Below are 26,083 nucleotides of genomic sequence, written 5' to 3'. Positions count from 1 at the left end.
AGGTCCAATCTCTGAGACTTTCTAGCTATGCGACCCCAAATAATTCACTCTCCTACTCTTTATTCACCTCAGTTTCTTCATCAGTAAATTAAAGATAACAGTAAAATCTACCTCACATGATTGTTGTGAGAATTCATTGAAATAATAAATGTTACCTATTATTAATTGATATTACATCCACCAATATTTGGTATTGCCTTTAGTTGCTTGTGTTTTAAATATTTTTTTTGGTATGCTTGGGCTAATAGCAACAGCTTTCCTCGCCTGTTCTGGACAAGAGAAAGTGATGCATTCTTTTTGTAGGTCTAAAAAAACATTACTTATTCTTGTACTAGGTGAAACAAGATACAGAGTTGAAAGATGACTCATTTTGGAAATCAGAACCTCCTGAGGAGGGACCATCTTCCTCCCTTCAGCCTCCAGGTAATTATAGGACTATAGATCTAGAGGAGGAAAGAACTGTACAAATCTTCTAATTCTACCCCCTACTTTTTTTTTTATTTTAACGTTTGATGGTCTTTATTTACAACTTTGTTGGCAAAAAGGCAGAGGGAAAATTTAAAACGGCTTACAGAGGGCATTCCAGATGATGCTGTCAGTTTAAAGAACTTGCATCTTTAATGTCCATCTGATTAATTATCCAAAGAAATGCAACACTGAATCTGCATAAGTTGTCTATTTATGAAGTACAGTGCTCTTATTTTAGGCAGTCTTTTTTAAAAAATATATAAATACAAAGTAAATCAAACCACTCATTAAAAAGATGCAGCTTAAATGAGGGATATTTTCAATATGTATGTTGTACTTGGTAATAACACATGTCCAATAAAACTCACAAGTTGAGTTATATCAGTTGAGTTAAATAAACTCACAATGCTGAGCTGACAATTTTTTCATCTGACTTGCTGTCATTCCTCTAAATCAAGTGTGTTTAATTCTTCAAGTTCATCCAAATCCTCTCTAGTAAAAAAGTTTTCATCAACAGGAACAGCACCAATCACTCCATTTTCCTGTTCTTCATTATTTTCTTCCAAATCACTTTGTTCTCCATTTTTTGCCCCACCTCCTGAAGCTTCACTCAATTTATCATCCTTCTCTACGGAAATATATGTACTGAATCTTTCAAGACTAGCCACAGTAATACCAGTCTCATCCACATCCTTTGGGACATACTGGCTCAAATCTGTATCATTTATTCTTATTAGGTCTTCAACCTCATCACCACCAGTTTCTTGAGTATATCGAGTTTCATCTGCTTCTTCATCATCATCATCAACCAGTTCAGGACAAAATTCAAAAACGTCGCGGCCACTGATCACTAGTGCTTTTCCTGCCTTAAAGTCTGCTTTTCTTCTTTCCATACCTTGCTCAAGTTTATCAATCTTTTCTTGTCTTTTCCTTTTCTTCCATGCAAGAAAAGACTCTAAAGTGATTTTGGTAACATTTGGTCCTAAAGCAGAACACTCTCTTTCTTTTTTTTTTTTAAATTATATTTTATTTGATCATTTCCAAGCATTATTCATTAAAGACAGATCATTTTCTTTTCCTCCTCCCATCCCCCATAGCTGACGCGTAAATCCACTGGGCATTACATGTTTTCTTGATTTGAACCCATTGCTATGTTGATAATATTTGCATTAGAGTGTTCATTTAGAGTCTCTCCTCTGTCATATCCCCTCAACCGCTGTATTCAGGCAGTTGCTTTTCCTCGGTGTTTCCACTCCCATAGTTTATCCTTTGCTTATGAATGGTGTTTTTTTCTCCTAGATCCCTGCAAATTGCAGAACGCCCTCTTTCAATTAGATCTTCTAATGAAATTTCATCTTCTTTTTCTTCTTTCTTCTTGTCTTTTTTTAATACAAAACCAGGAGGAAGAGCATGATGGTACATACAATTATCACCACCTCCAGGGCAAACCCAAAACCAGCTCTATTTGTTGTTTTCAATAGCATCAAGAAAGGGCTTGCACACTATTTGAGTTTTTAGTTTTTTCTTTTCCGCCTCACTATGCTTCTTGTTCACTACTTCTTCCAGCTTTTTCTCATCCCAATTATCCATGGTAATCCTTTTCAAGTTCTTCATCTCGTGCATCTATATAAACACTTTGTTTTTCACATTTTCTTTCCAGAGACAAATCATGGGAGAACTTACATTTATCTCCTTTAGTACATTGCCCTCGCTTAAAGAATGCACATACTACAGATTTGGGATCTGCAGCTTTACTTACTTTCTGAGCAGCAACTACAGGTTTGAATAGTTCATTTAACTCCTGAAGCTCTTTCTTCTTGTCATCTTTCTTTAATTTCTTATCACCTTCATTTTGTGCAGCCTGTCGTGGATTTTGTTGACCAAATTTAACTTGATGAGTCACAGCCTTGATGAACTTCTGTTGCTTTGCCCCTTTCTTATCCTTCAAACCAAAAGTTTTGTCCTCAATGATTTTCTCCTTCTTTTTCTGCTCCGCCTTCTTGTTGCCCCCAGCCGGAGCCTGTTTCTTGCGGGGCATGATGTAGAGGGCCCAAGCTCAGGGCACTGCACCGCTTCGGCCCAACTTGAGGGGTATGAGGGAACGGAAGAAGGCCACCGCCCAGAGCAGAAGGCGAGTAGTAGACCAAAAAGCGGCCTTTGCGACAGGTCGGAACCGGTGTCACGAAGCATTGTGGGGGGCCCCCCCGTAGAGAAGCAGCCTACCCCCTACATTTTACAAGTGAAACGGGTCAGTTTTTGCCCATGATCACATAGCTAATAAGTGGCAAAAACAAGATTTTAACCCAGGTCAAATCTAGTACTTTATTCATAACATCATTTAATCTCGTATACTGCAAAAGTTCTGATGACAATCACAAAGCCACATAGCTAATAGAAGAATCATATTAAATTCCTAATTTCTGAATAAGATAGAAATGAAGGAGCATCTTGAATCAAGTAGTAGTTTATATGGCAATTATAGGTTATTAAAGCTGTCTTATTGAAAGGTGTTTTGGGGAAAGTACTTTAATAATCATGACAGCAATTGACATTTATGTAATTTTAAGATTTGTAAAATGTTTTACATAAATTATCTTTACTTGACCTTGTAGCAACCTCATGAAGTAAGTAGAATAGGTACTATTCCTATTCTAAAGATGAGGCAACTGAGTCTTAAAGAAATTAAAAAATCTGGCCAAGGTTAAGCAGCAATTATATTTTTTCTGGCTTCAAATTTCATATTTTTCATTTCGCCACACTGCCTCTCTGCTTTTTGAAGGCTTTCCTATTGGAAATCCAAGAATTACCTTACTGATTTCCAGATTTACCTGATTTATATAAATGCATTGGTGGTGGGGAGAGGGGGATGAGATTGGATTAATAAAGCCACTTCATCTTTTATTTACTATACACTTCATGTTCCTATTGCTTAATTTACCATGTTGAATGGTTACAGAAAAAGAAGCTCTAAGTAGATGGGCCTAGAAGTTAATGAATTTTATATTTTCTATGATTAGGGAACAACCATGTTGCTTTCTTCCTTTTTGTCCCTCTCACTTCATTTTTCCTTTATGTATCTTTTCATTCAGTGATTTTCATTGAACATTTGCACCAAGGATACTATGTAGAATTCTGTTAGTAAAATAAAATCTTGAAATACAATTTTAGTTATTATGGGAACTACTTTTTAAAATTAAAAAATTGATAGCTTTACTTGGATTTTTCTAGAGAAGTTTTCACCATAGTTGGCATCATCTGATTTTGTTTAGATACTATTACTTCCTAAGGCGGTCAATCATTACAATTTTAGATAGTTTTAATCTTTAAATTTAATTAATAAAATTAATAAATTTAGTCTTTAAAAAAATGTTTCTTTACATGGTGCCTAAATTTACTTCTTTGTAATTTCTACTCATTGCCCCCAATTCTGCCTTTTGGGGCTATTCACAATCTCAGCTCCTTTCTATCTCTGATCCCCTCCATCCAATTTGTTGCCTAGGACTCTTAATTTCAACTTTGCAGCAGCCCTTTTCTTCTTTGATATTTTCACCACGTTAGGGCCAATTCTTATTCTTGTACTATTGCAATAACCTTCTGGTGGATCTTCCTACTTCGAGTCTTTCCCCACTCCAGTCCATCCTCCTTTCAGTTACCAGAGTATTTTTCCTAAATTACAAGTTTGAGCATGCCAAACTGCCTTCCTTCTCCCAAACTTCAGTAGTTCTCTGTCACCTCCAGAATCGAATACAAAATCTTCTTTTAGGCATTCAAAGCCCTTCATAACCTAGCCCCTATCTCTAAACTTTCCAGTCTTCTTACACCTTACTTCCCACCATGTATTCTTCAATCCAGTGTCACTGGCCTCCTGATTATTCCATAAACAAGACCCTCTATCTCTCAGCTTCATGTACTTTCTCTGGCAATCCTCATGTCTGGAATCTTCTCCCTCCTCTTTACCTATTGACTTCCTTTAAGTTCCAACTTAAATAGCATCTCCTATTTTATTTTTTAAAACTCTTGCTTTCCACCTTATCTGACTCTTGTGTTTTCTTCGCACAGATACAGGAGTGCTTTACCATTTCTTTCTCGGTCATTTTGCAGATGAAGGAAGTGATGTAAATGGTTAAGTGACTTGCCTAGGGTTATACAGCTAGTAAGTCACTGGGGCTGCATTTGAACTCAGGTCTTCCTTACTCCAAGTCAATTACCCTACCCTAATTATTATTCCCCATATTTTAGCTGCTTTCTGTCATAACTTACTTGAAGATAAATGTAGTCAGTTTACTATCTTCTTCCCATTTCTTTTCATTTAGATTGTGCAAATATATTCTTATCAGTTACATGTAGTCTATCTTTGATCAAATATCTTTCATTTTTGTATTTTAAGCCCTAGTTCAGAAATGCTAACTATATTTAAGTACTGTCTTCTTAACCAGTTCTTCATTTGCTAAATCTGCCTGTATTAGTAGAAGCCCTTGCCATAGTAGACAGCAGCAAAGAGGACTTTGCCTTTACCACTGAAGTTTCAGCATTTTGAGGAGTTTCATAATTAGCAGTGATGTCTAGGTTCCTTCACAAAGATCATTTGTGCCCACATGAATCATAAGAAGTGGGCAGGAGTTATCCTGTCTTCAAAGTTTTGGAAAGTTCTGAGGTGTAATAGGTGAACAGTATGTTTCTCTAAAGAGAAATTTAATTTAATTTAATTTAACTTAAAAGAAATTTAATTCTCTAAAGAGAATTATAGATTTCTGTACTGAAATTTCTCCTATTTTGTACTGCAACTACAATCTTGCCAAATTGATGTCCTTTCTGTTTCTTATGGACACAATATGCCATCTTACATTTATTAAAATAGAGAAATAAGAAAGTAGGTTTGCAAAAGATACAGGTTGCTACCAGGTTGTCTCACAGATGGAACTCTCAAAGGGAAAGGTTCCAAAGAATGTTAGGAAGAAATTTAAGGAGGACCTGAAGCTGGATGTGTAGTTCCTGTTTCTCCAGAACTTGGAGGGATCACTTCCTGTAAGGAAAATAACTGACTTTCTGAGAGAAGACATTTGACCTTATAGTTGAGGCCCTCTGACCAGCTTTCCATTCTCCAATTAGAGATTTCAACTGGATTTCCATCTACTTCTACCTCTTCTGGTCCTGAGCTTCAGTTTGAAATATATCTGTTTTCCTGTGAGAAAGCCAACCTGAAAAAAGATAGTACCTGTCTATGGTCATGTAAACCTGTAGCCTCTTGGCTATAGGCCATGGGTGACTCTACCATTTGGTCACCACCTTATCCAGCAACCTGAACTATAAGACTGTTTTAGGAGAGGCCATAGTCAGAGAAGCTAGACTAGGGAATTTTTGGGGACAGACAAACAAAAGGTGTAGCCTCAAGTACAGAAGACAGACTCATGAGAGTCTTTGGCTTGGAGGGAGGAGAAATAGAGCATTAGAACAGGGAATTCCCTTGACCTTCCTTCCCATTACCTTTCCTTGTTTAAATCTTTCAAATTTAAACCTTTTTGTTTTAATCAAATCAGTCAGATTGCATTTATCAGAGATTCAGGTCTGAGGCCTGCCATTTTGGCCTGTCAGGCTTACTGTCTTTAAAAGTGATATAATTCGCTTCTTTCCCATTTATGTTGTATTAATTTTAAATTAAAAAGATACTTGTCTCCTTTGGTGTAGAACATGCTCTTCTTGTGAGTTAAAGATTATTACATTATTTGTACTTACATCCTGAATACCTAGCACAGTTCCTGGCACAGAGTAGATGTTTAATAAATATTGATTGATTGATTGATTGATTGATTGATTGACAGGTACATTCCAAAAATCTAGTTCTTCACCAGGACGTTTACAAGAAGCATTTGTAATGAAGAGTTTTTCATTTGATGAACAAAGAGAGACTGTAATTAAAAATAAAGCTCAAACTAATGGAAAATCTCAGACTAAATCAGCCCCTGAAATTAAGATAAAAAACTACCCAGCGGAGAGAAAGTTTACTGGTATGTACCCTTGATTGACAGAGGCAGGTTTGGATCTTTTTATTTTAGAACTATTCTTAGGTAAGGTAGAAAAACACATTTGATTTCTGCCTGCCTCTGCAGCTGTGAGAAACTCTGGATGTCCATGGAACACAGAATCTATCAAGTTGAAATCTGTCTCTGAAATCTCAATGCATAGCTCCTAAATTTTTTTCTGGGGCCAATCAGAACAAGTATAATACATCTTCTAAATGATAACCAATGGAGAACTCTGATTTAATTCTGTACCATCTCCCAAAGCCTTCTTTTCTCATGCTAAACATTTCTAGTTTCTTTATCCAGACTTTCAGATAGCCTGGTCATTAGTCTACTCACCGATTTGGTTGCCACACATACAAAAATATGACACCCACATACAACTCAACATTATAATCCAAATGTCTTCTGATCTGAGTAGAATGTGGCGAGACTAGCATATCCTCAGTAGTGAACATTGTACATGTATTAATGCAGTCTAAGATTACATTACCTCTTTTACCTGCCATGTCATTCTATTAGCTTATGAGATTATGAGCTATTTAAATCCCTTAGAAGAGTTTTTCAAATGAATTACTCTTTAGCCAGACCTCTTCCATCCTTTATACAGTTGACATGTAATATATTCCTGATAAATTTTATCTATATTAGAGTCAGTCCATCAATACCTCTTTTGGAATTCTGACTCATTCAAAACAATAACTGTTATACATAGCCTTATATTACATGTTCTTTTGTGTACTTTTTCTTACCTACAATGTTTTTTGTTTATTTTCACATAGAACCAACTTTGAATCAGTTAAAGAAAGTGAATGAAGTTAAAGTGTGTTCTCCTGAAGACAGGAAGACTGCAGAAACACTTAAGCATCAACAGGCCTTAAGGTATCCTTTTTAGTAGAAAAGAAAATAATTAAAGCTTAATTCCTAACATTTATTCCACGTTAATGAGTTGGGATTTCTTTTGTTTTATTTATTTCATTTTTTATTTAACTTGGTTATGTTGAAAGTCTTTTTCTCAAATATAGCCGAGGCAAATAGGTAAGTACAGTGTCTAGAGCACCAGGCCTGAAGTCAGGAGGATGGAGGTTCAAATCTGACCTTAGACACTTCTTAGCTGTGTAACGCTGAGCAGATCACTTAACCTCATTTGTCTACCCTTTGATCTACTCTACTGTCTTAGAATTGATACTAAGGCAGGAGATAAGGGTTTAAAATTTTCTTTTAATAAATTCTTAATAATTCTCTTTTTGGGGAAAAAACCATATCAGAGGAAAAATATGCCTTTTAGGAAGAACTCAAGCAAAAATATGCATCTTTCTATCAAAGGAGTGGTACTGTTCCTAAAGAAAGGGCTATTCAACAAGAATGAATGTTTGAGAGAGAGAGTAGCTAGTAATTTATTGTGGATAGATTAAATCCTTTATAAGCTAACCCTTAAAAGGAGTCACTTGAGTTTTTTATATCCTAAAAGATTTTAGTACTTAGCATTAAATGTCTTGATTGAGAGGCCATTTGACCTTGGGGATAAAAAGCTGACCTTGGATTCAAGAAGACCTGAACTTGCCTCTAACATATACTGACTATGTAATCTATTTAATTTCTCAGTCTCTCAGACAAATTTCTAAGACTCTTTAAATTTCAGAGAAGCTGCCAATCTGAATTAGTAGACTACTTAAGATTCCCTGGGGGGAGGAGGTGGGCAGCTGGGTAGCTCAGTGGATTGAGAGTCAGGCCTAGAGACGGGAGGTCCTAGGTTCAAATCTGACCTCAGACACTTCCCAGCTATGTGACCCGGGCAAGTCACTTGACCTCTATTGCCTAGCCCTTACCACTCTTCTGCCTTGGAGCCAATACACAGTATTGACTCCAAGACGGAAGGTAAGGGTTTAAAAAAAAATTCCCTGGGAGTCCCAACAACTATGAAATCTTGAATCCTGTCCAAACAAACCTTAATTAGTAGACGTCAGATTTAGACAATTAACCTTCTGAAGACAGAGAGATCTTCACATACAAAGTGATGCCCTAGAGATATGTAAATTGGGCCTACCTGTGTAGTTTAGACTTTTCTTTCAAGATGATAGAATGTGTAAATATGGGAAATAGAGAAAATAACCCTCTTTGCTATTTTTTTGCCTTCAGCTGACTAGATAAGCTCTATTCTTTGTAAGGATGAGGCAGCAAAACACACATCCAGCTAACTTTGGAGCTACAGTCACCCTCAAAAGATAGCAACCTAGTGTGCTCCCACCTCCCTATGCAATTTTCAGCCCATTCTTTTTTGTTTTCAAGAGGTTGAATTCTGGTTCAACTACTAGTAATCCCATTAGGTAGGAAAGGCTTTCCAATAATCCCTGCCCATATCTTCTTGAAGTTGCTTCTTAAGACAAAATCTTTTACAGACCTCCCTATTCTCTAATTGATCATGAACAATACCTGTTAGTCAAAGTTTTCCCTAAAAGTGTTCTTGGACCAAAATAAATTAAAACAATACTTGTATTTATAAGAGTAAGTTAAAGTGTTTCATGGTTTTCAAGATGCTTTTACGTGAACATTCCTTTACTGGAGCCTAGAAATAAACTGTGGGAGGGGTAGGTATTAAAGTTGGAAAGATGAGGTTTCCAAATTGTTCAGTCACATACCTAGAGGTTTAGCTGGAGCCTGAACTTTTTGCTCCCTTATTCAGAATTAAAGATAAAGGTATTGATTATTTACCCACCAACCACCAAAATGATGATGGGTTCTTGTATCAGCAAAGATACCACTTTAACACATTCTCCCATCATATCTCTAGACACTCAAAAATTTTACTGTGCCATTTCAAGATGCTAAAGAGATTCAATAGCTTTTTGTTGTAATATGAATCCTACTGTTTTTTTGTCATAAGGAGACTGACCTCTTCCTTTATTCTTTATGTACTCCTTCTATTCCTATTCCCAGAGCTATGGGGAAGGCAGTTAAATGATCCACTCAAAGAGATTCTTAGTTTGACCACAGATACTGTTGTCTGATTAATATCATCCTCTACTCTTGTCTGTCCAGCTAAAAATTCATGTAAAAACTGAAGAGATAGTCCTTCCTCTATTGAATTTGAACTTGACAGTAAAATATATTTTCTTATTATGTGTTGTATATAGGAAATGTACCCATTTTCCACTATTAAGACCTGGGTGGAGTCTTCAGGTAGTGTTGGCCAAACTAAGATCACACCTGAACACCTTTGTTATATCTGTGAGATTGAAAACTCGTCATATCTACTAGTTAATATATGTAGTATTGATATCCAAGTTGATGCTAAAGCCTCCCAAAAATTCTAAGTCACATGTGGATAGATTTTTTTTTATGTATTGATAAGTACAGGCATCTCACAGATCTTATATATGATTTTATAGCAGCTGTAATTTATGTCCAGTGCTTAGATAAAATTAGCAATTAGTTGTACAATTTAAAATAAGAATATAAGGATACTCTTCGGTCAGATTTCTTCTGAGTTTATATTTGTTACCTTTTCTTTGCTAATTTTAAAATAACTGACTTATTTGCAGTTGACAATAAAGTACAATATCTAAATCTCATCTCTCCTTCCCCGCTCCCCCCCAGGTTATATAATCAATTAACTGAAGTGAGACAACAAAGGGAAGAGAAAGCAAGACAAGAAGCCTTTATGAGAAATAGAGAAAAGGCAAAAGAGTTTCAGAGGGTATGTTCTTAAAAATTTCTCCTTTTTGCAGTACCTCAATAAGAATAGTTTTGTTAAATTCTTTTACAAAGCATTCTATAAGTCAGAGCCAGTTTTATTCTCTTAACATCCCATTAAAACAAATTAGTCTCACATTCTTCTACTTCCTGACAAATTGAGTTTACTAAGAAAAATTTATATAATGGCATGTGGGTTTTTTTAATTTGTCTAAGTATAAGAAACAGGAAGAAAAAGAGCTATTGCTCTTCCTAGCATCTTTCTCTTAGGTGTAGAGAAATAAGTATTTTCTAGTTCCTTGTCAGTTCTTCTCAAATATAAATTGTAAAATACCTCAGAAATCATCCAAAGCACTCTTTACCTTAAGCATGATGAATTGCCTCTCCAGAATCTCCAATAAAATGTCATCTAGCCTCTTCCTGAATGCCTAGTGATAGGAAATTGACAAGGTAGGCCATTTCTCTTTTTGAGAATCTGATCATTAGAAAACTTTTCCCTTTTATCAAATTATTTAGCTTCTACACATACATAATTTTCTATCTAGAATAATCACATCAAGTCCAACTCTTCTCTTTTCTGAATAATACCCCTTCATAATATTTGATAACAAATCTTATATCTGTACTGTCTGCCTTCATCCCTAGTTCTTTGCCTACTTCTTCAGAGTGGACTATGAGGGCCTGCTAGGTAACTCGGTGGATTGGGAGCCAGGAGTGGATGGGAGGTCCTAGGTTTAAATCTGGCTTCAGGTGCTTCCCTATTTTTGTGACTCTGGGCAAGTCACTTAATCCTCATTGCCTATCTTTCATTGGTCTTCTGCCTTGGAACCAATATACAGTATTGCTTCTAAGAAGGAAGGTAAGGGATTTTTTAATTTTAAGCATACCTTGGTTTTGATTCTCCTCACCATCTTGGTAGCCTTCCTCTGGACATATACCACTTTCTCAGTGTCCCTAAAATAATCCTCCATGTGATTTGACCAGAAACAAATATTGTCATATTTCTTTCAATGTTTTGAGTCCCACATAAGTCATCAGCATTCCTATATATTTCCAACACATCTCAGCAGCAAGAATTAGAAAGAGAAATCCCATTCAAAATCACCTTAGACGAAATAAAATACTTAGGAATCTGTCTCCCAAGACAAACACAGGAACTATATAAACACAACTACAAAACACTCTCCACACAATTAAAACTAGACTTGAGCAATTGGAAAAACATTGGTAACTGCTTATGGGTAGGATGAGCCAATATAATAAAAATTAACATCCTACCCAAACTGATCTATCTATTTAGTGCCATCCATACCCATTGAACTTCCAAAAAAATTTTTTTACTGAATTAGAAAAAAACATGAAGTTCATTTGTAAGGACAAAGGATCAAGGATATACAGGGAAATCATGAAAAAAATACAAAGGAAGGGGGCCTTGTAGTCCCAGATCTCAAAATATACTATAAAGCCGTGATCATCAAAACAATTTGGTACTGGCTAAGAGACAGGAGGATCAGTGGAATAGACTTGGGTTAATGACCTCAGCAAGACAGTCTATGACAAATCCAAAGACCCTAGCTTTGGGGACAAAAATCCACTATTTGACAAAAACTGCTGGGAAAACTGGAAGACAGTGTGGGAGAGATTAGGTCTGGATCAACACCTCACACCCTACACCAAGATAAACTCAGAATGGGTTAATGACCTGAATATAAAGAAGGAAACTATAAGTAAATTAGGTGAACACAGAATAATATACATGTCAGACCTTTGGGAAGGGAAAGACTTTAAAACCAAGCAAGATATAGAAAGAGTCACAAAATGTAAAATAAATAATTTTGATTACATCAAATTAAAAAGGTTTTGTACAAACAAAACCAATGTAACCAAAATTAGAAGGGAAGCAACCAATTGGGAAACAATCTTCATAACAAAAACCTCTGACAAAGTTCTAGTTACTCAAATTTATAAAGAGCTAAATCATTTGTACAAAAAATCAAGCCATTCTCCAATTGGTAAATGGACAAGGAACATGAACAGGCAATTTTCAGTTAAAGAAATCAAAACTATTAATAAGCACATGAAGAAGTGTTCTAAATCTCTTATAATTAGAGATATGCAAATCAAAACAACTCTGAGGTATCACCTCACACCTAGCAGATTGGCTAATATGGCAGCAAAGGAAAGTAATGAATGTTGGAGGGCATGTGGCAAAGTTGGGACATTAATTCATTGCTGGTGGAGCTGTGAACTGATCCAACCATTCTGGAGGGCAATTTGGAACTATGCCCAAAGGGCGACAAAAGAATATCTACCCTTTGACCCAGCCATAGCACTGCTGGGTCTGTACCCCAAAAAGATAATGGACACAAAGACTTGTACAAAAATATTCATAGCTGCGCTCTTTGTGGTGGCCCAAAACTGGAAAACGAGGGGATGCCCATCAATTGGGGAATGGCTGAACAAGCTGTGGTATATGTTGGTGATGGAATACTATTGTGCTAAAAGGAATAATAAAGTGGAGAAGTTCCATGGAGACTGGAACAACCTCCAGGAAGTGTTGCAGAGCAAGAGGAGCAGAACCAGGACAACATTGTACACAGAGACTGATACACTGTGGTACAATCAAACGTAATGGACTTCTCCATTAGTGTCAATGCAATGTCCCTGAACAATCTGCAGGGATCATGGAGAAAAAACACTATCCACAAGCAGAGGACAAACTGTGGGAGTAAAAGCACCAAGGAAAAGCAATTGCATGACTATAGGGGTTGAGGGGATATGATTGAGTAGAGACTCCAAATGAACACCCTAATGCAAATATCAATGTTTTGGGTGCTACATACAACTTTATTAGTACATTATAAGTTCACAAAATCTATTATCTCCTTAGATCTCATCCTTAAGAAGAAGCCAAAGATATTTTTGCATCCACATGTTCAAGACTTCTTAACAATTACAAAAATAGTTTAGTTTAAGACTGATTGATAAATTGGCTACAAATAAATTATGTGTATTATATAGACGGTTAAAAAAGAGCAGTAGGTATAATATCAATTTGGTTATTTAGTATTGTATATGATTTCACTGTATATACACAAAGTTTACAAGGGAAATATAAGACTCTTCTCAATGAGTAGGAAACTGAATCCTCTACATAGACAATAGCTGCTTATCCTCCAAGTAGTGAGGATTGTGGATTCATGGGTGTTGTTAGATGTAAAGTCATCCAGTTAGGGTCAGAAGAAGAAGAGATTAGCAGTGACATTAACTCCCTGCTGAGAAGTCCTGAATCAGCTGTTTGTTGACTTGATAACAAGAAACCTCTGCTATCTTCGAAGATAGCTTATATCTAAGTTGCAAAAGAAAATCCCCAAAGGCATGTTGGACTGGATGGGTGACTACTACCTACCTCTGGTAATTATTGTGGTCACATATGTTGCTAGAAAAACCTAGAATGCTTTGCTAAACACTGTGAAGTCTTATCCATAAAATTGACCCTCAAGTGTATTATGTAGTGAAAGAGTTTTGAGAAGTGAATATCCAGTTAAAAAGTTGGTTTCTGAGTCTATTTCTCAACTCTAACTTAAAAAATAGGAATGATAAGCTTTAGGCTAAGGTTGGAATGTACCTAATAAACTGGTACCCAGCAAAGAACTAATAAAGAGTACATTTTCCTAGAGTCTTACCAATCTAGTAAAAAAAAAAGTCTTAAGTTGAACAGAAAGAGGGAAAGGGGAAACAACTGCTAAAGGGTAGGTTCAATATAAGAATAGACAAAATCTAAGCATGGAAGCAATAATGAAAATCCCTGGCTTCGGGAGTCTGTACACTAAAGTACTTAGTAGAAATCCTAAGTATAATAAACTAGAATTCTTAATACATGGGATCTCCAATTAATAAACATTTATTAAAGGTCTACTGTGTGTTAGGTACTGTGTGAATTGCTAGTTATACAGAAAGAGGTAAAAGACAGTCCCTGTCTTCAAGAGGGGCAGCTAGTAGTAGTAGTAGTTAAGAGTGCTGGCCCTAGAGTCAAGAAAACTCATCTTTCTGAGTTCAAATCTGAACTCAGACACTTATTAGCTGTGACCTTGGGTGAGTTATTTAACTTTGTTTGCCTCAGTTGCTATAAAATGAGCTGGAGAAGGAAATGGCAAACCACTAGTATTTTTGCCAAAAACCCCCAAAAAGGTTATGAAGAGTTGAACATGACTGAAGTTTTTTTAAAAAGTCCTCAAGAAGCTCACAGTCTAAGGTGGGGAAACAACAAGCAAAACACATATGTACACACAGGGTAAATAGTATGTAATTAACTGAGAGAAGGAAAGCACTAGAATTAAAAGCACTTGGAAAAGGCTTCTAGTAGAAGATGGGATTTTAGTTGGGAATTAAAGGAAGCCATGGAAGTCAGCAAGTAGTGATAAAGAAGGCAAGCACATTCTAGGCATGTGGGACAGACAGAAAATGCCCAGAGCTGAGAAATGGAATATCTTATTCATTACCTAGGGGGATAGTACAGTCAGGATGGCCTTAGGTTATGAACCTGAGGAATGGGAGGATGGTGTTGCCCTCAACAGCAATAGAGAAATTGGGGGGGTACAGTTAGTAGGGGGAAATAATGAGTTTGGTTTCTTAAAACCCATTGAGTGTAGACATTTACTGGACATGGATGAAACCCTTGATGAATGGGACTAGAAGGATATAGCTTATTAAGAAGGCACAAAATAGGGAAAAAGAGAATGGATCAAGGTGGGGAAATTTAAGGACTAGAGGGGGGAAATACTTGAAGATCAGTAGATGCAGAAACAAAGTTATATTTTTATAGGAGGATAATTAATCACAATTAGGGCAGCAAGGAAGTAGATGTGTTTAGGAAACATTAAGAGCCCGACATTGAAGCATAACGGGTAGGAGACCTCAATTATTAGGATAGCTAGAAATGAAATCAAAAGCATAATTTCTTCACTTGTATTAATTATCACTTCCTCTATCAAAAGTTGGAGCAACCCAGTGATGGAAATATATGTTCTGGATCTGAGCAAGGATCTAAACAAGTCCTGAACAAAGAAGAGTGTTGCTAAGATAGTTACATTACAGGGAAATGACCGTTTCATCTTGGAAGGTTAGAAATAGGACATTTATTCTTATACTACCACAGACCCTAGATTTGGAAAAAAAAATAAATTCATGAGAATTTAGAGGAAAGACAGTAATCTATCAGCTATAGGACCAAATCAAACCAGGAAGTATGGAAAGATCTCATAAATGACATTCTGAAAGTCTCAGATACTTAGATCTGTGATGTCATTGATGTGGATGATCCTTGTAGTGATAAAGACTGCAAATCTCACAAGTCTTCATATCCCATGAAATAAATTTTCACTTTTAGACACCTTCCTCTTTTTGTCTTGATATTACAAGAGATGAAATGAACCGCCCAAGTTGTCCATCAGTCACCCACCTCAGGATAAGCCCATCTCTTTTGTTGATGATACTTTTCTTCAGTTGAATACATCTCTTATTCTAATGTGTTGTAGTCGATTAACACTCTTCTTACTCTTCTCCATTAACTTTTCTTGGGAATTGTAAGAAGCTAATGTAGACACAAAAGACACAAACTTAGGTTTTTAAAAGACATGTAAGAGCCCAGGTCTGGGGAAGAAATCATTCCTCATCTTAAGGGGGGAAAAGGAATTTCTCCTCCTACTGCATTGACACGTGCCACATGTAGCAGGGAGCAGGACACATGAGAGTTGAGACAGGAAGTTGCCATGAGGACTGACCCCATGAAAGCAGAGAAAAGAACCAATTATGAATTAAGAAAGAATTGATCTTAGCAATTGGAAGATGAACCCTAGAGAGAGGAGCAGGCCCAGGAAATCCAGCTAAACAACCTGCCCAGCAAAAGAAGAAAAGGAAGGAACCATGGAAGGAATCATTTATAAAGTGCTTACTATGTGAAAGATTGTCCCCCTGCCCTCAAGGACTTTATATTCTCTTGTAAACAAACTGTAAACAAAAAGAAAACTGAATAGTCCTAAGGAAATCAGAAGTCAAGAGTAGAGCCAGTAGCTGAATGAAACAAGCTATCATGAGATTTTCCACCAAAGAAACTGACCAATAGGAGAAAGAAAGAGAGCCTTGCTGTGAAGCCATGGTAGGCTGTGTAAACCTCAAAATTTTTCAGACTTATGAATGTTAGGGGTTTCCCCCATTGGGGAATCTTCTACTTTAAAAAATTCCCTAGCAGATAGTGAGAATTCTACTTGAATGTGAGGGCTCCTTGCCTTGGGAATATCCCTACTCCACCCTACTTGGGACTGCTTTAGGACAGAGAGCTCCAGAGTACAATGGAAGTACTTTGATCCATGCTTATGGAAGGGACAGGAAGTTCTTTGAGTCATGACTGTTTTAGAATTGATACAATGGGATACTAAGTACCTATGAAGGTGGGCAACTTGTAAACTACTTAGACCTAAAAGGTGAAAACTTACTCAGAGGTTTTCTCTTAATGAAATTAATCAACACAGCTGTTTCTGGGGAGGAGTCCTTAAGCTCTAAGGGAGATTCAAGAATGAACCAGCCACACAAGGGGACATGATTTTGAAATCTGGAAGAAGTGTGAAGTCATATTTCAGGGCATAACTAAGAGAAGAGAAATAAAATCCATGCCTATACAATAAGAAATATCTAACTTAAGCCCAGAACAACAAAGATACATTAGATTACCTCTAAATAATATCCATTAAAAGTAGATACAAAACAAGGGTATTTACTTTTTTTGACAGTATTGAAAATTGTAGCAAATACTTTTTCCCCCTCTTCTTTTTTTGGATCCTGATTTGTGACTTTATCAGCTTCAGGAGAGGAATTTTCCCTAATTGTACATATTGGCCACTGTTCTGTTACTGGGACTCTGAGCTACTTGCCCTAGCCCAATGCACAGGGACAGTAGGAGTCAGAGTTTGAATGTGAACCTCATTCATCATGGTTCTAAGGTCATTGTTCATGTCACACTGCCTTTTGCAGTTTATAAAAAGATAAGCAAAACAGTAAAGAGTTAATATTGAAAATGAACATGCCAAATTATTATGTGCAGAGGATATGATTGTGCATCTCGAAAATATCAAGAGTATTGAAAGCAATAATGGAGAAAACAAATGAATTTATCCTGATTACAAAATTAATATATCAAAATAATTTTATTTCTTTAGCAATAAAAAATTTTTTAAAAGCAAGAAAAAAATAAAAGCAAGTCTCAATGCAATCACAATTAAAACCTTTAGAAACCTACTTAACAGTGACTTGGACTAGTAAGCAATTATAAATGTTTAGTGTTCATGGTTGATTCTCTATTGATGGAAATTGCAAACATGTTTAATTTAGAGATCCATCTTGTAAAAAAAGTTACAAGAATATGACCAATGAAAGCTTGAGAAGATTTATTCTGACTACCACTTTTATAGCCATTTCAATATGTCGAGCTTCATAGAGACAATATATAATGGTTGCCAGACATTTCTTTCATGCTAAGAGAAGATAATAAAAAATGGGCAGACATAATCCTAGGAAACAAAAGATATACTGTCTTATTTATGGAAACCTCTTGAGAGGCAAACAAGAATATTTTACTGGTATTACATTGAATTTGGAATTTTTCCCCAAATGCACAAAAAAATTAGATTGGTTGTATCCATTCGTGAAAAAGAAATTACAAAAACTGATGAGGTTCCTTTGGAAAGAAAAAGGGCAACCTTTGTTGTGCCTGAAAGAAAAAAGGAAAAGTACAAAGATTCCAGTAGACCAGAAAGACCTCCATCATGGCAGCTTTTTTTCAGTTCTGTTCTCTGTAAAAACTTTACCAGTTCTTATGTGAAAAAAGGAAAAAATTGGAGGAAAGCATCCCAGCCTTTCTGTTGCAGATTGTAGTATAAGAAATATATAATACAATGTTCCTTAAGGTGTCGGGCAGTTCTATGAAAAAAAGGTAACTAAACTGAATGAAAAATAGGAAAAACATGTTACATATTGGGTTAAAGGCAAATTTAAAAAAGAGAAAGCTCTCATGTATAAAAATATTTATAACAGTATTTCTGTCCATTGACAAATGTATTTGGGAACTACAGGACAGGCACCCTGCTTTTGATTATGGGCACAGTAATGTAACATAATAAAAAGATATTTATTATCTAGAAAAGGAAATACCAATCTTTTTTTCTCTTTCTCAAGCTCACACACATACACACAAATCATGCAGATCTTAATTTTTTTCCCCTGAGTGTGACCGCGAAAAATATGGTTTTCAAGACTGAATTGCCAAAACTGCCAAAGATAATTTTAATGTCTTGATTTTTTATCAAAAATAAGTGGTCGCCATGGGAAAAATTCCCAAATATGAACTACCCAAGTCAGCTGGGTTTGATGGAGATTTTAATTAATAGGAATGAAGGAATTAAAGAAAGGGAGAGAGACAGAGTAAGAGGAAATAGTAGGAAAAGACCTAGGCCAAATGGCCTAGGCCTTAAGAGAGACTAGTTAGTCTTTTATCCACTCACCACAAGATTTTGTCCCAAGCAAAACTCCAGTCCTTCACTGAAATCCTCAACTCCTGAACTGAGTTTCAGAGACCCAGCTCCTCCAACTAACTCCAACTATCCCAATTCCACCTCGAGCTCCTTCCTTTTAAAGAAAATTTTCTCTTGTGTCACCTCCCCTAAATTTTCACATCTACCAATCACAGTAGATGTTTTCCCCAGGACTGACCATTCTTAGTTCACATCTTTTTTTTATCACCTTCTCTGGGTAGACTAAAACTTCACACCTCTTTTGTTAAGCTTGCCTTTTGTAAGTTGCTTGACCTTTTAGTGATTAATTTAACCTTAATAGGTACTTAGCACCCTTTTGTATTAGATCTAAAAATAGACCTAGCTTAAGGTTCTAGCTTTACTATGTTAGGGACTTTATCATTGTTCCATCAGGAGTTTACAACTTTATCTTCCCCTAAAGTATTGTCTGAGCAGGGTGGAGTAATTTTAAAGTTCCCAATACATTCCTGATCAAGTACCTCCATTGTTCAAATGGGGAAAAACTTAACCAAATCTTCTAAGGTATAGTCTGAGCAGTTTTAAGATTCACATGAAACATCAGGAGTTTTTGGTATACTACAAGTTGAATATGAACTACAGTTTGATATAACAATCAGAAATTCTAATGAAATCTTAGGTTCATTAGAAGCATAATGTCCAAAATTAGGAAAATGATAGTGCTATTCTTCTTTGCCCTGGTCACACCTCAATTGAAGTATTGCCTTGTGTTTGCAAAGGAAAAAAGATAAACTGATGAACATATAGAAAACAGCTACCAAGATGTTAAGAGGTTTGATATTACTGGGGATGTTTTGTCTGGAAAAGAGAAGATGAGGTTACTATAATTGCCATCAAGGAGTTAGTGGTCTGTCAAGAATAGGACTAGAAGTAATAGAAATTGCAAAAAGCCAAATATAGATTTCTTAACAATTAGAGGTTTCCAGAAGAAAAGTTAGAAGTAGTTAAGTTCCTTCTTACTGAGTTCTTCAAACAAAGCTTAGTTGGATTTTCTGTAGAGTTCAGGTATGGATTGGACTAGATTGTGAGGATATATATAAATATACTATACTCTCTCCTGCTCCCTTTCCCACATCAAAATTGCCTTGTGTAAAACTTGAATGCTCCATAATTAGTATGATAAAGTCTCTTCACAAACCTTACTAGTTATCACAGCAGCTTCATCAATAAGAACTTTCCCACCAATCCACACACATTTGGAGAAAACTTTTTTGTAGTTCTCCCTACTTCTGGGTGCTACAAGATAACACATATCCCTCCCATTTACAAATGACTATGCATCCAATCCCTGGTTTAAAAGCACAAGGATCTCACTGTGACACCACAGCAAAAGTGATTAATTTATAGTCACAGGTTTCTACTTTAAATCCCAGCTTTGATATTTCTTACTTCTGTCACATTGGGCAAATCATTTGAAATCTCTAGACTTTAGTTTCCTGAACTGTAAAATGAGAGGGATGAAATAGATGGCCTTTAAGGGTTTTTACAGGGCTAGTAAATGTCTGATGTGGGATTTGAACCAGATTTTCCTGATTCCAAACTTAACTGTCCTATCTGCAATGCAGTGTTAGCCTTCTTAGCTGATAATTCATTTCTAATCAGTAAGTATTGTATTAAACATCTATATGCCATGTACTGCATAGAGTTATAAAGACAAAAATGAAATATTACCTGCCGTTGAGAATTCTCCTAGGGGAAAACAAGTACATAAAAAAGCAAATATAAATTATATTCAAAGTTAAATGTAAAGTAATTTGTTAGCTTTTAGGTTACTGGTTGAAATTTGAGGGCCCAAACATACTGTCACACATTGGGAGGCTTTTAAATACTCTGAATGTAAGAGAACACAACTTTAGTGTACCTTTGCTAGAAATTTTATAGCCCAACCCAAATGATGCAAGAGGGAGATTAGAGACAGTTATATGTTGGGAATTATTTGAGAGAGAAGAGAGAAGTTTATGCTTATTTTCAAACCTGACCTAGCTGCTTGGCCTGTATTGGAGAAAATGGGGACAAGAATAGTGGGATATAATATGGCTTCCAGAAGAATGGAAGAAAGGGAAAATGGAAGTACTAGCTTTTTATCATTATTTTGTGGTAACATTGAAAGAACAGCTAGCAAGACATTGTTTTCCCAAAGTTCCCTAGGTACCCCTTGGGATTTTGGTTTTTGTTTTGTTTTGTTTTTACTTAATTTAATTGGGAGTGTTCCTGTGGTGGAGATAGGGTTTATTTGGCCTGAAAGACAGGACTTTCAGAATAATAACTAGCAAAGCCATATGTATGACCTCTACCTCTATCAATATGACGTTTTTGCTTTTAAGAAAAGACAACAGATTTTTTAAAAATAGGATAATTTTCAAGTATAGCATGGAATTTTTAGTGATTTTTTTTTTGCATATAATTTTTTTCTTTCAGTGAGATCTAATTTTAGGAATGCTATATTTAGAGCAAGACAGCAGTAGAAGTTAAGTATTTTGACAATTTAACCTTCCTCTTGTGGTAGTGCTATCCTGTTATTGCAGGTTATTTAGAGATGAAATATGATATAATAGAGAGAGAGCTAGATTGATTCAGGAGATGAAGAATTTTTTTCTAAGCTCTACTATTAACTGGCTATATGACCTAGGGTAAGTAACCTTCTATCTCTGTGCCTATTTGACTTTTGTCACTTGAACATTAGATGAATCCTGCAAATAGAACAGATTTCATTATCTGGGGTGAGTGTAAACAGAAGTTAAGTTGCTATGGGATTGCTAGGTCAGACTGAGATGTGATTTATTTGCATAGAGGTAAAGAAATTCGTCTTTGACCAGTTTTGTTTTACCTGCAGAAAATACTGGAGAAACTACGAGCAAACACCTTCTTCTAGGACAAAAGGACTTTGGATGTTATTTCAGGATTTTATCCAATACTACAGAATGCATACTTGATTATTTTAACTAATTCCCCTGACTTGTAAATATTCCCTAAAAAAAATATAATTCAATAAATTTTTATCACATGTGCATTTTTTGGTAATGTTTTCATTGAGCCATAGAGAAAAATAGGTTGCAAAGACTTTGCCTTAGTAAGTCTCCTTTTCTTCTTTGGTCATTGTAGATTCTGTTTGTGAGCATACTTATTAAATCCTCTTTAATTCATTCACCAGTCATTAAATATAGTATTTATTAAGAATTGTACTAGGTGTAAACAAGAATACAAAGATAAATAGGACATATTTCCTATTAGAGCTTCCAGTTCAGCAGGGACCACACACAAATATCCAAAAATCCACAAATATCTATGTATTATGTAATTTAACTTTTCAACAGTATTAGCCATAAAATGATATGCTAGGCCAGAGAGAAAGATCTAAAGAATAAGAGAAAAGTTCTTGATGGTTTTAAACAACAATCCCCCTACTAAGTATAAAACAAGTATAATGTAGACCTTGATCTCAAAAAAATTAAAACAATAAGAGTATGAAGAGAGTATAGTACTGAAACATTTCATGTCCCAACTGCTACAAAGTTTAGGCAAGTTGCTCTGTCTGGACCTCAGTTTAATTATCTGTAAATTGCATTTGGATTCGATGATTTCTGAGGATCTCTTAAGATTTTGTTATGTAGCCAGAAATAAGATAATATGAGAATGGGATGAGAAGAGATACCAGAGATAATATAACTAATGCTAAAAGATCTGGCTAAAAAGGGTTAAGAAATTTTAGACCTTTTTCAGGCTGGGAGAGGAAAGAAGGGCAAAAAGGTCTAGCTAGTTGGCACCAGAGATGAACATTGTTGAAAGGTAAGGACTTCAAAAAGTAGATGCAAGGGCAGAGGGTAGGAACAGGATTATGCACTGGATAACAAAAGAAGAGAAAAAGATGAGAATGAAATAGAAAGTTTTCCAGTTAGACTTGAATGTAGAGTTTGCACACACACAAAAATAAGAAGCTATAGTGATAGAAAGGTACACCAGAAGTCAAATTGTTTAAATTTTACATTTAAAAGTCAAATTGTTTAAAGCCTTTGGTTGCTAAAATAAGGAATTTATGTTTAGCAGGTAGTGGGAAACCAACAAAGGATTTGGAACTGAGGAATGATATGACTGGAAGAGTGCATTAGGAAGAATCCACTTATGTACTAGAGGTTAAAAACAGGACCAAAAATTACAGTGTTATTTGTTTATGTGTGAAGAGATGAAGGGTTAAACTATCATTCTTATATAAAGAATGGAAAGGAGAGAATAGGAGTTTTTGGAAGTAAAATTAATAGGGCATGATGATTCTAAGGTTATATTTCCAGGTAACTAGGAAGGTGATAGTATCTTTAATAAATAGAGGTTTTTGAGGGGACAGATTTGGGGAATGACTATTTGGTTTGTAATATATGTTGAGTTTGAAGTAGCAGAACATAAAGGGGAAATAAGGATGTAGCTCAGTTTGCTGGGTTTTAATGAAAATAAACATTAGGAGTTATATATGTAAAAGTAGTCATTGAAGCTATTTGAATAGATAAGATCTCCAAAAAGCATTGAGGGCAAAGAATATAACATCAGAAGTCACCTGCTTTTCAGTACAGAATGAGAAGGGCCAGCAAAGGAAACTTGCAAAGCTGAAGAACCATCAAGTTGTAATGGATTGGGCCTAAAAATAAAGGCTATATATGTCAAAGAAGACATAGACCAAGGTTGTCCTTTTAGGTTGACTACCTGTGTTTTAAATAGAATTCTCAATGTAAACTTCAGGCAACATTTCCAAAAGGTTAGCTGTCATAGATGAAGAATTTGGGGGACTTCAGAAACACAAAGACCATGTTCTAAGGCATAAAGGATTATAAACTTCATTGACAGGAGAGTACCTTCACTGATAAGATTGTGAATAATAAGTACTAAAGTATTTTAGAAATTTTAAGAATCTGGCCTTCATGATCTGACTTTTGGTCTGATATATTTCTATCCCTTTGTTGACAAAGCCATGGCATGCCTGCAGAGCCAGCACTGAGGAGCTACTCTGCTCCCTCTTCCCAGCGCCCAGGGACATTTTTTGCATGCCCCACCCCTCTGTCTAGCCACCCAAAGTAAGCACTTTCTCCCTCACATCCCCAGTAATCAGAGTGCTCATAGATAGCTTGAATTTGCCCTCTGAGCACTCAAAACTGGGAAAAGGTTTGCCATATACAGGGATGATGCAATAGGGAGATGGAGAATTTGTGCTCTCAGTTGTCCCATAACTCAATTTCTATTGATATCAGCCCATCTTAATGGCTGTGTTTTATTATATTCTGAACATTTTTATTCCTGCCATTAATGCCCTCATCACAACATTCTTTTCTTTCATGAAGTCTTTTTCTTTCCTAAGCCATTTACTTTACTCCCACTATATAGCATACGGCTTGATACAATAATGTGTATCCCCCAACAGTGGTGGGACCACTGGCAACAGCCCTTCTTCCTTGGACCAGTAAAGTATTCTTGTCTGATAGATATGTAAAATCAAGATTAAACCTTACTTGCCCTTTTGAAAGAGAGCATTATTTAATCAGAAGTAAAGTTGGTTGAAGAGTTTTGCTCAAGCAGTAACCATTCCTTCTTAATCTGTTCCCTTTTCAAATATTAGCATGCTATTTCTATTGAGTTAATGGAGTTTCAAGGCAAGAGATAGGGAAGAAACATGGATTTTTTTCTTTTGAAAAAACTTTCCACATGTCTGTTGGAAAATTTCACCATTTAGTTTTATTTGGCATTTAAATAGATAAGTAAAATTATTTTATTTTGAGAAATAGTGATTTATTTTTTTTAATTTCTTATTTTGGTAATTGCTTATTTAATTTGTTGTTCAGGAATCAGACTTTGAGCATAGTTTCCCAGAAGAATCAGAACTTACTTTGATCAGTATTACACATTCTGGTTTGGAAAACTGTACCAAAGAAGAAAACAAAACAAGTGAATTAGACAGCCATTTTCAGGTAAGGGTAAAAAGTTTGCCAATCTAATAACAACCCACTCATTTAGTATTCTGAAACACAACTAAGAACCAGGAAATAAATACAAAAAGATATATGAAGATAGATGTCACAAAGATCAATTTTGATAGAAGGAATGCTTCTAAGAGAGTAGTACTACATAATCTCTGAAATCTTAAAATATGTAATTCATGCATTTTGCTATTTTGAAAGGTACCTTTAGTCTGAATTGATTCACTCTTTTACATATTTAATAAACAAGTATAGTTATATGCTTTTCTACCCTAAAATAGATTGGAAACAGTAAATTCATTGGGAAAATGAGACATGATAGGGATATTTGGAAAGGCTAAGCCTCCCATCATTTAACTTTGTTCTTATACTTGATCTACCATAAATTTATATTGCATAACCTTAGCTGGGTCTTTGTTGCTGGAAGGCAAACCTTTTACCTTCTTAATTAACTCATAATTCCATACCCTTCACAGAAGTTCTTCCAAACCTTTTCATCCCTCTTCAAATCTTCCATTTCTTCCTCTCCTCCCACCCTCTTCAGCTGAGAACCTTTCCTTATGATTTACTGAAAAAAATTGATGTCATTCATCCAGAGCTCCCTCTTTTCTCCTTCAACCCTCAATTCAAATTCCTTTTATTATCTCCCCTTTACTCAGGTTTCTTATGAATTATGAACCCTCTCCTTGCCAAGATAAACCTGTCTACATCAACAACTATTATGAAGCTCAAATAATATAATACATCTTTTTTTTTTTACCATTTTAAAAGTACCAGATATGTGTTATTTATGAGTGGGACAGGGTCTGAAGTGGACCCACTATTGCAATAAGTTCACAAACACAGTTGAGAGTCCATTGTGAGTGAAAAATCCCCTACCCCTATATATGCAGATTAAATAATCACAATTGTAATTCTTAGTTAGCATGTCATGATTTTAGTAGGCTTTTTGTGATTATTCTAGTATAAGTATTAAGGTTTTGAATTAAGTAAATAACTGCTTTAGCATAGGCCTCAATGTGAGCCTTGAAAGTTGCTGTATCATTCATCCTCAGCAATAATTATGGTCTTGAACTAGGGATCTAGTATATGTAACTAGACCTGACCCAGGGTTCAAAGCCTGGTACCACCCAGTGTCACCCACTCTTTTCCTTTGCATCACTACTCCAGGCTCTACCACTCCCCCCTTGTCTATCAAGTGACTTTCAAGTCATTGTCAAATGATTTCTACCAATGAGAAGTATTTCCTGATTACTTCAACCAATCTCTATTTTTATCATAGGCTTGTAATTATTTCATAAGTTGTGATATTCTTGTGATATAAAAGAAGTCTCTCACAATG

General features: G+C 35.7%; 1 protein-coding gene and 1 pseudogene across 23 annotated transcripts in view; one reads left to right on the top strand and one right to left on the bottom strand.

Moving 5' to 3' along the window:
• Positions 1-26,083, top strand: part of CEP295 (centrosomal protein 295) — a 257,489-nt gene that overhangs the window by 79,365 nt on the left and 152,041 nt on the right. For 19 of the 23 annotated variants that reach the window (XM_056794492.1, XM_056794485.1, XM_056794501.1 and 16 more), the window contains 5 exons: positions 336-423; positions 6,288-6,473; positions 7,271-7,370; positions 10,086-10,185; positions 24,607-24,732. In XM_056794492.1, the coding sequence (XP_056650470.1) occupies positions 336-423; positions 6,288-6,473; positions 7,271-7,370; positions 10,086-10,185; positions 24,607-24,732 (600 nt within the window). The remainder of the gene's footprint in view (positions 1-335; positions 424-6,287; positions 6,474-7,270; positions 7,371-10,085; positions 10,186-24,606; positions 24,733-26,083) is intronic. The other 4 variants (XM_056794503.1, XM_056794504.1, XM_056794502.1 and 1 more) reach the window with 1 other exon arrangement.
• Positions 894-2,596, bottom strand: LOC100012651 (zinc finger CCCH domain-containing protein 15-like; annotated as a pseudogene).

Source organism: Monodelphis domestica, chromosome 4 (assembly GCF_027887165.1).
Source record: "Monodelphis domestica isolate mMonDom1 chromosome 4, mMonDom1.pri, whole genome shotgun sequence".
Lineage (NCBI taxonomy): Eukaryota > Metazoa > Chordata > Mammalia > Didelphimorphia > Didelphidae > Monodelphis > Monodelphis domestica.
Note: the sequence above shows the minus strand (reverse complement) of the source record. Positions and strands in the feature narration are given on the sequence as shown.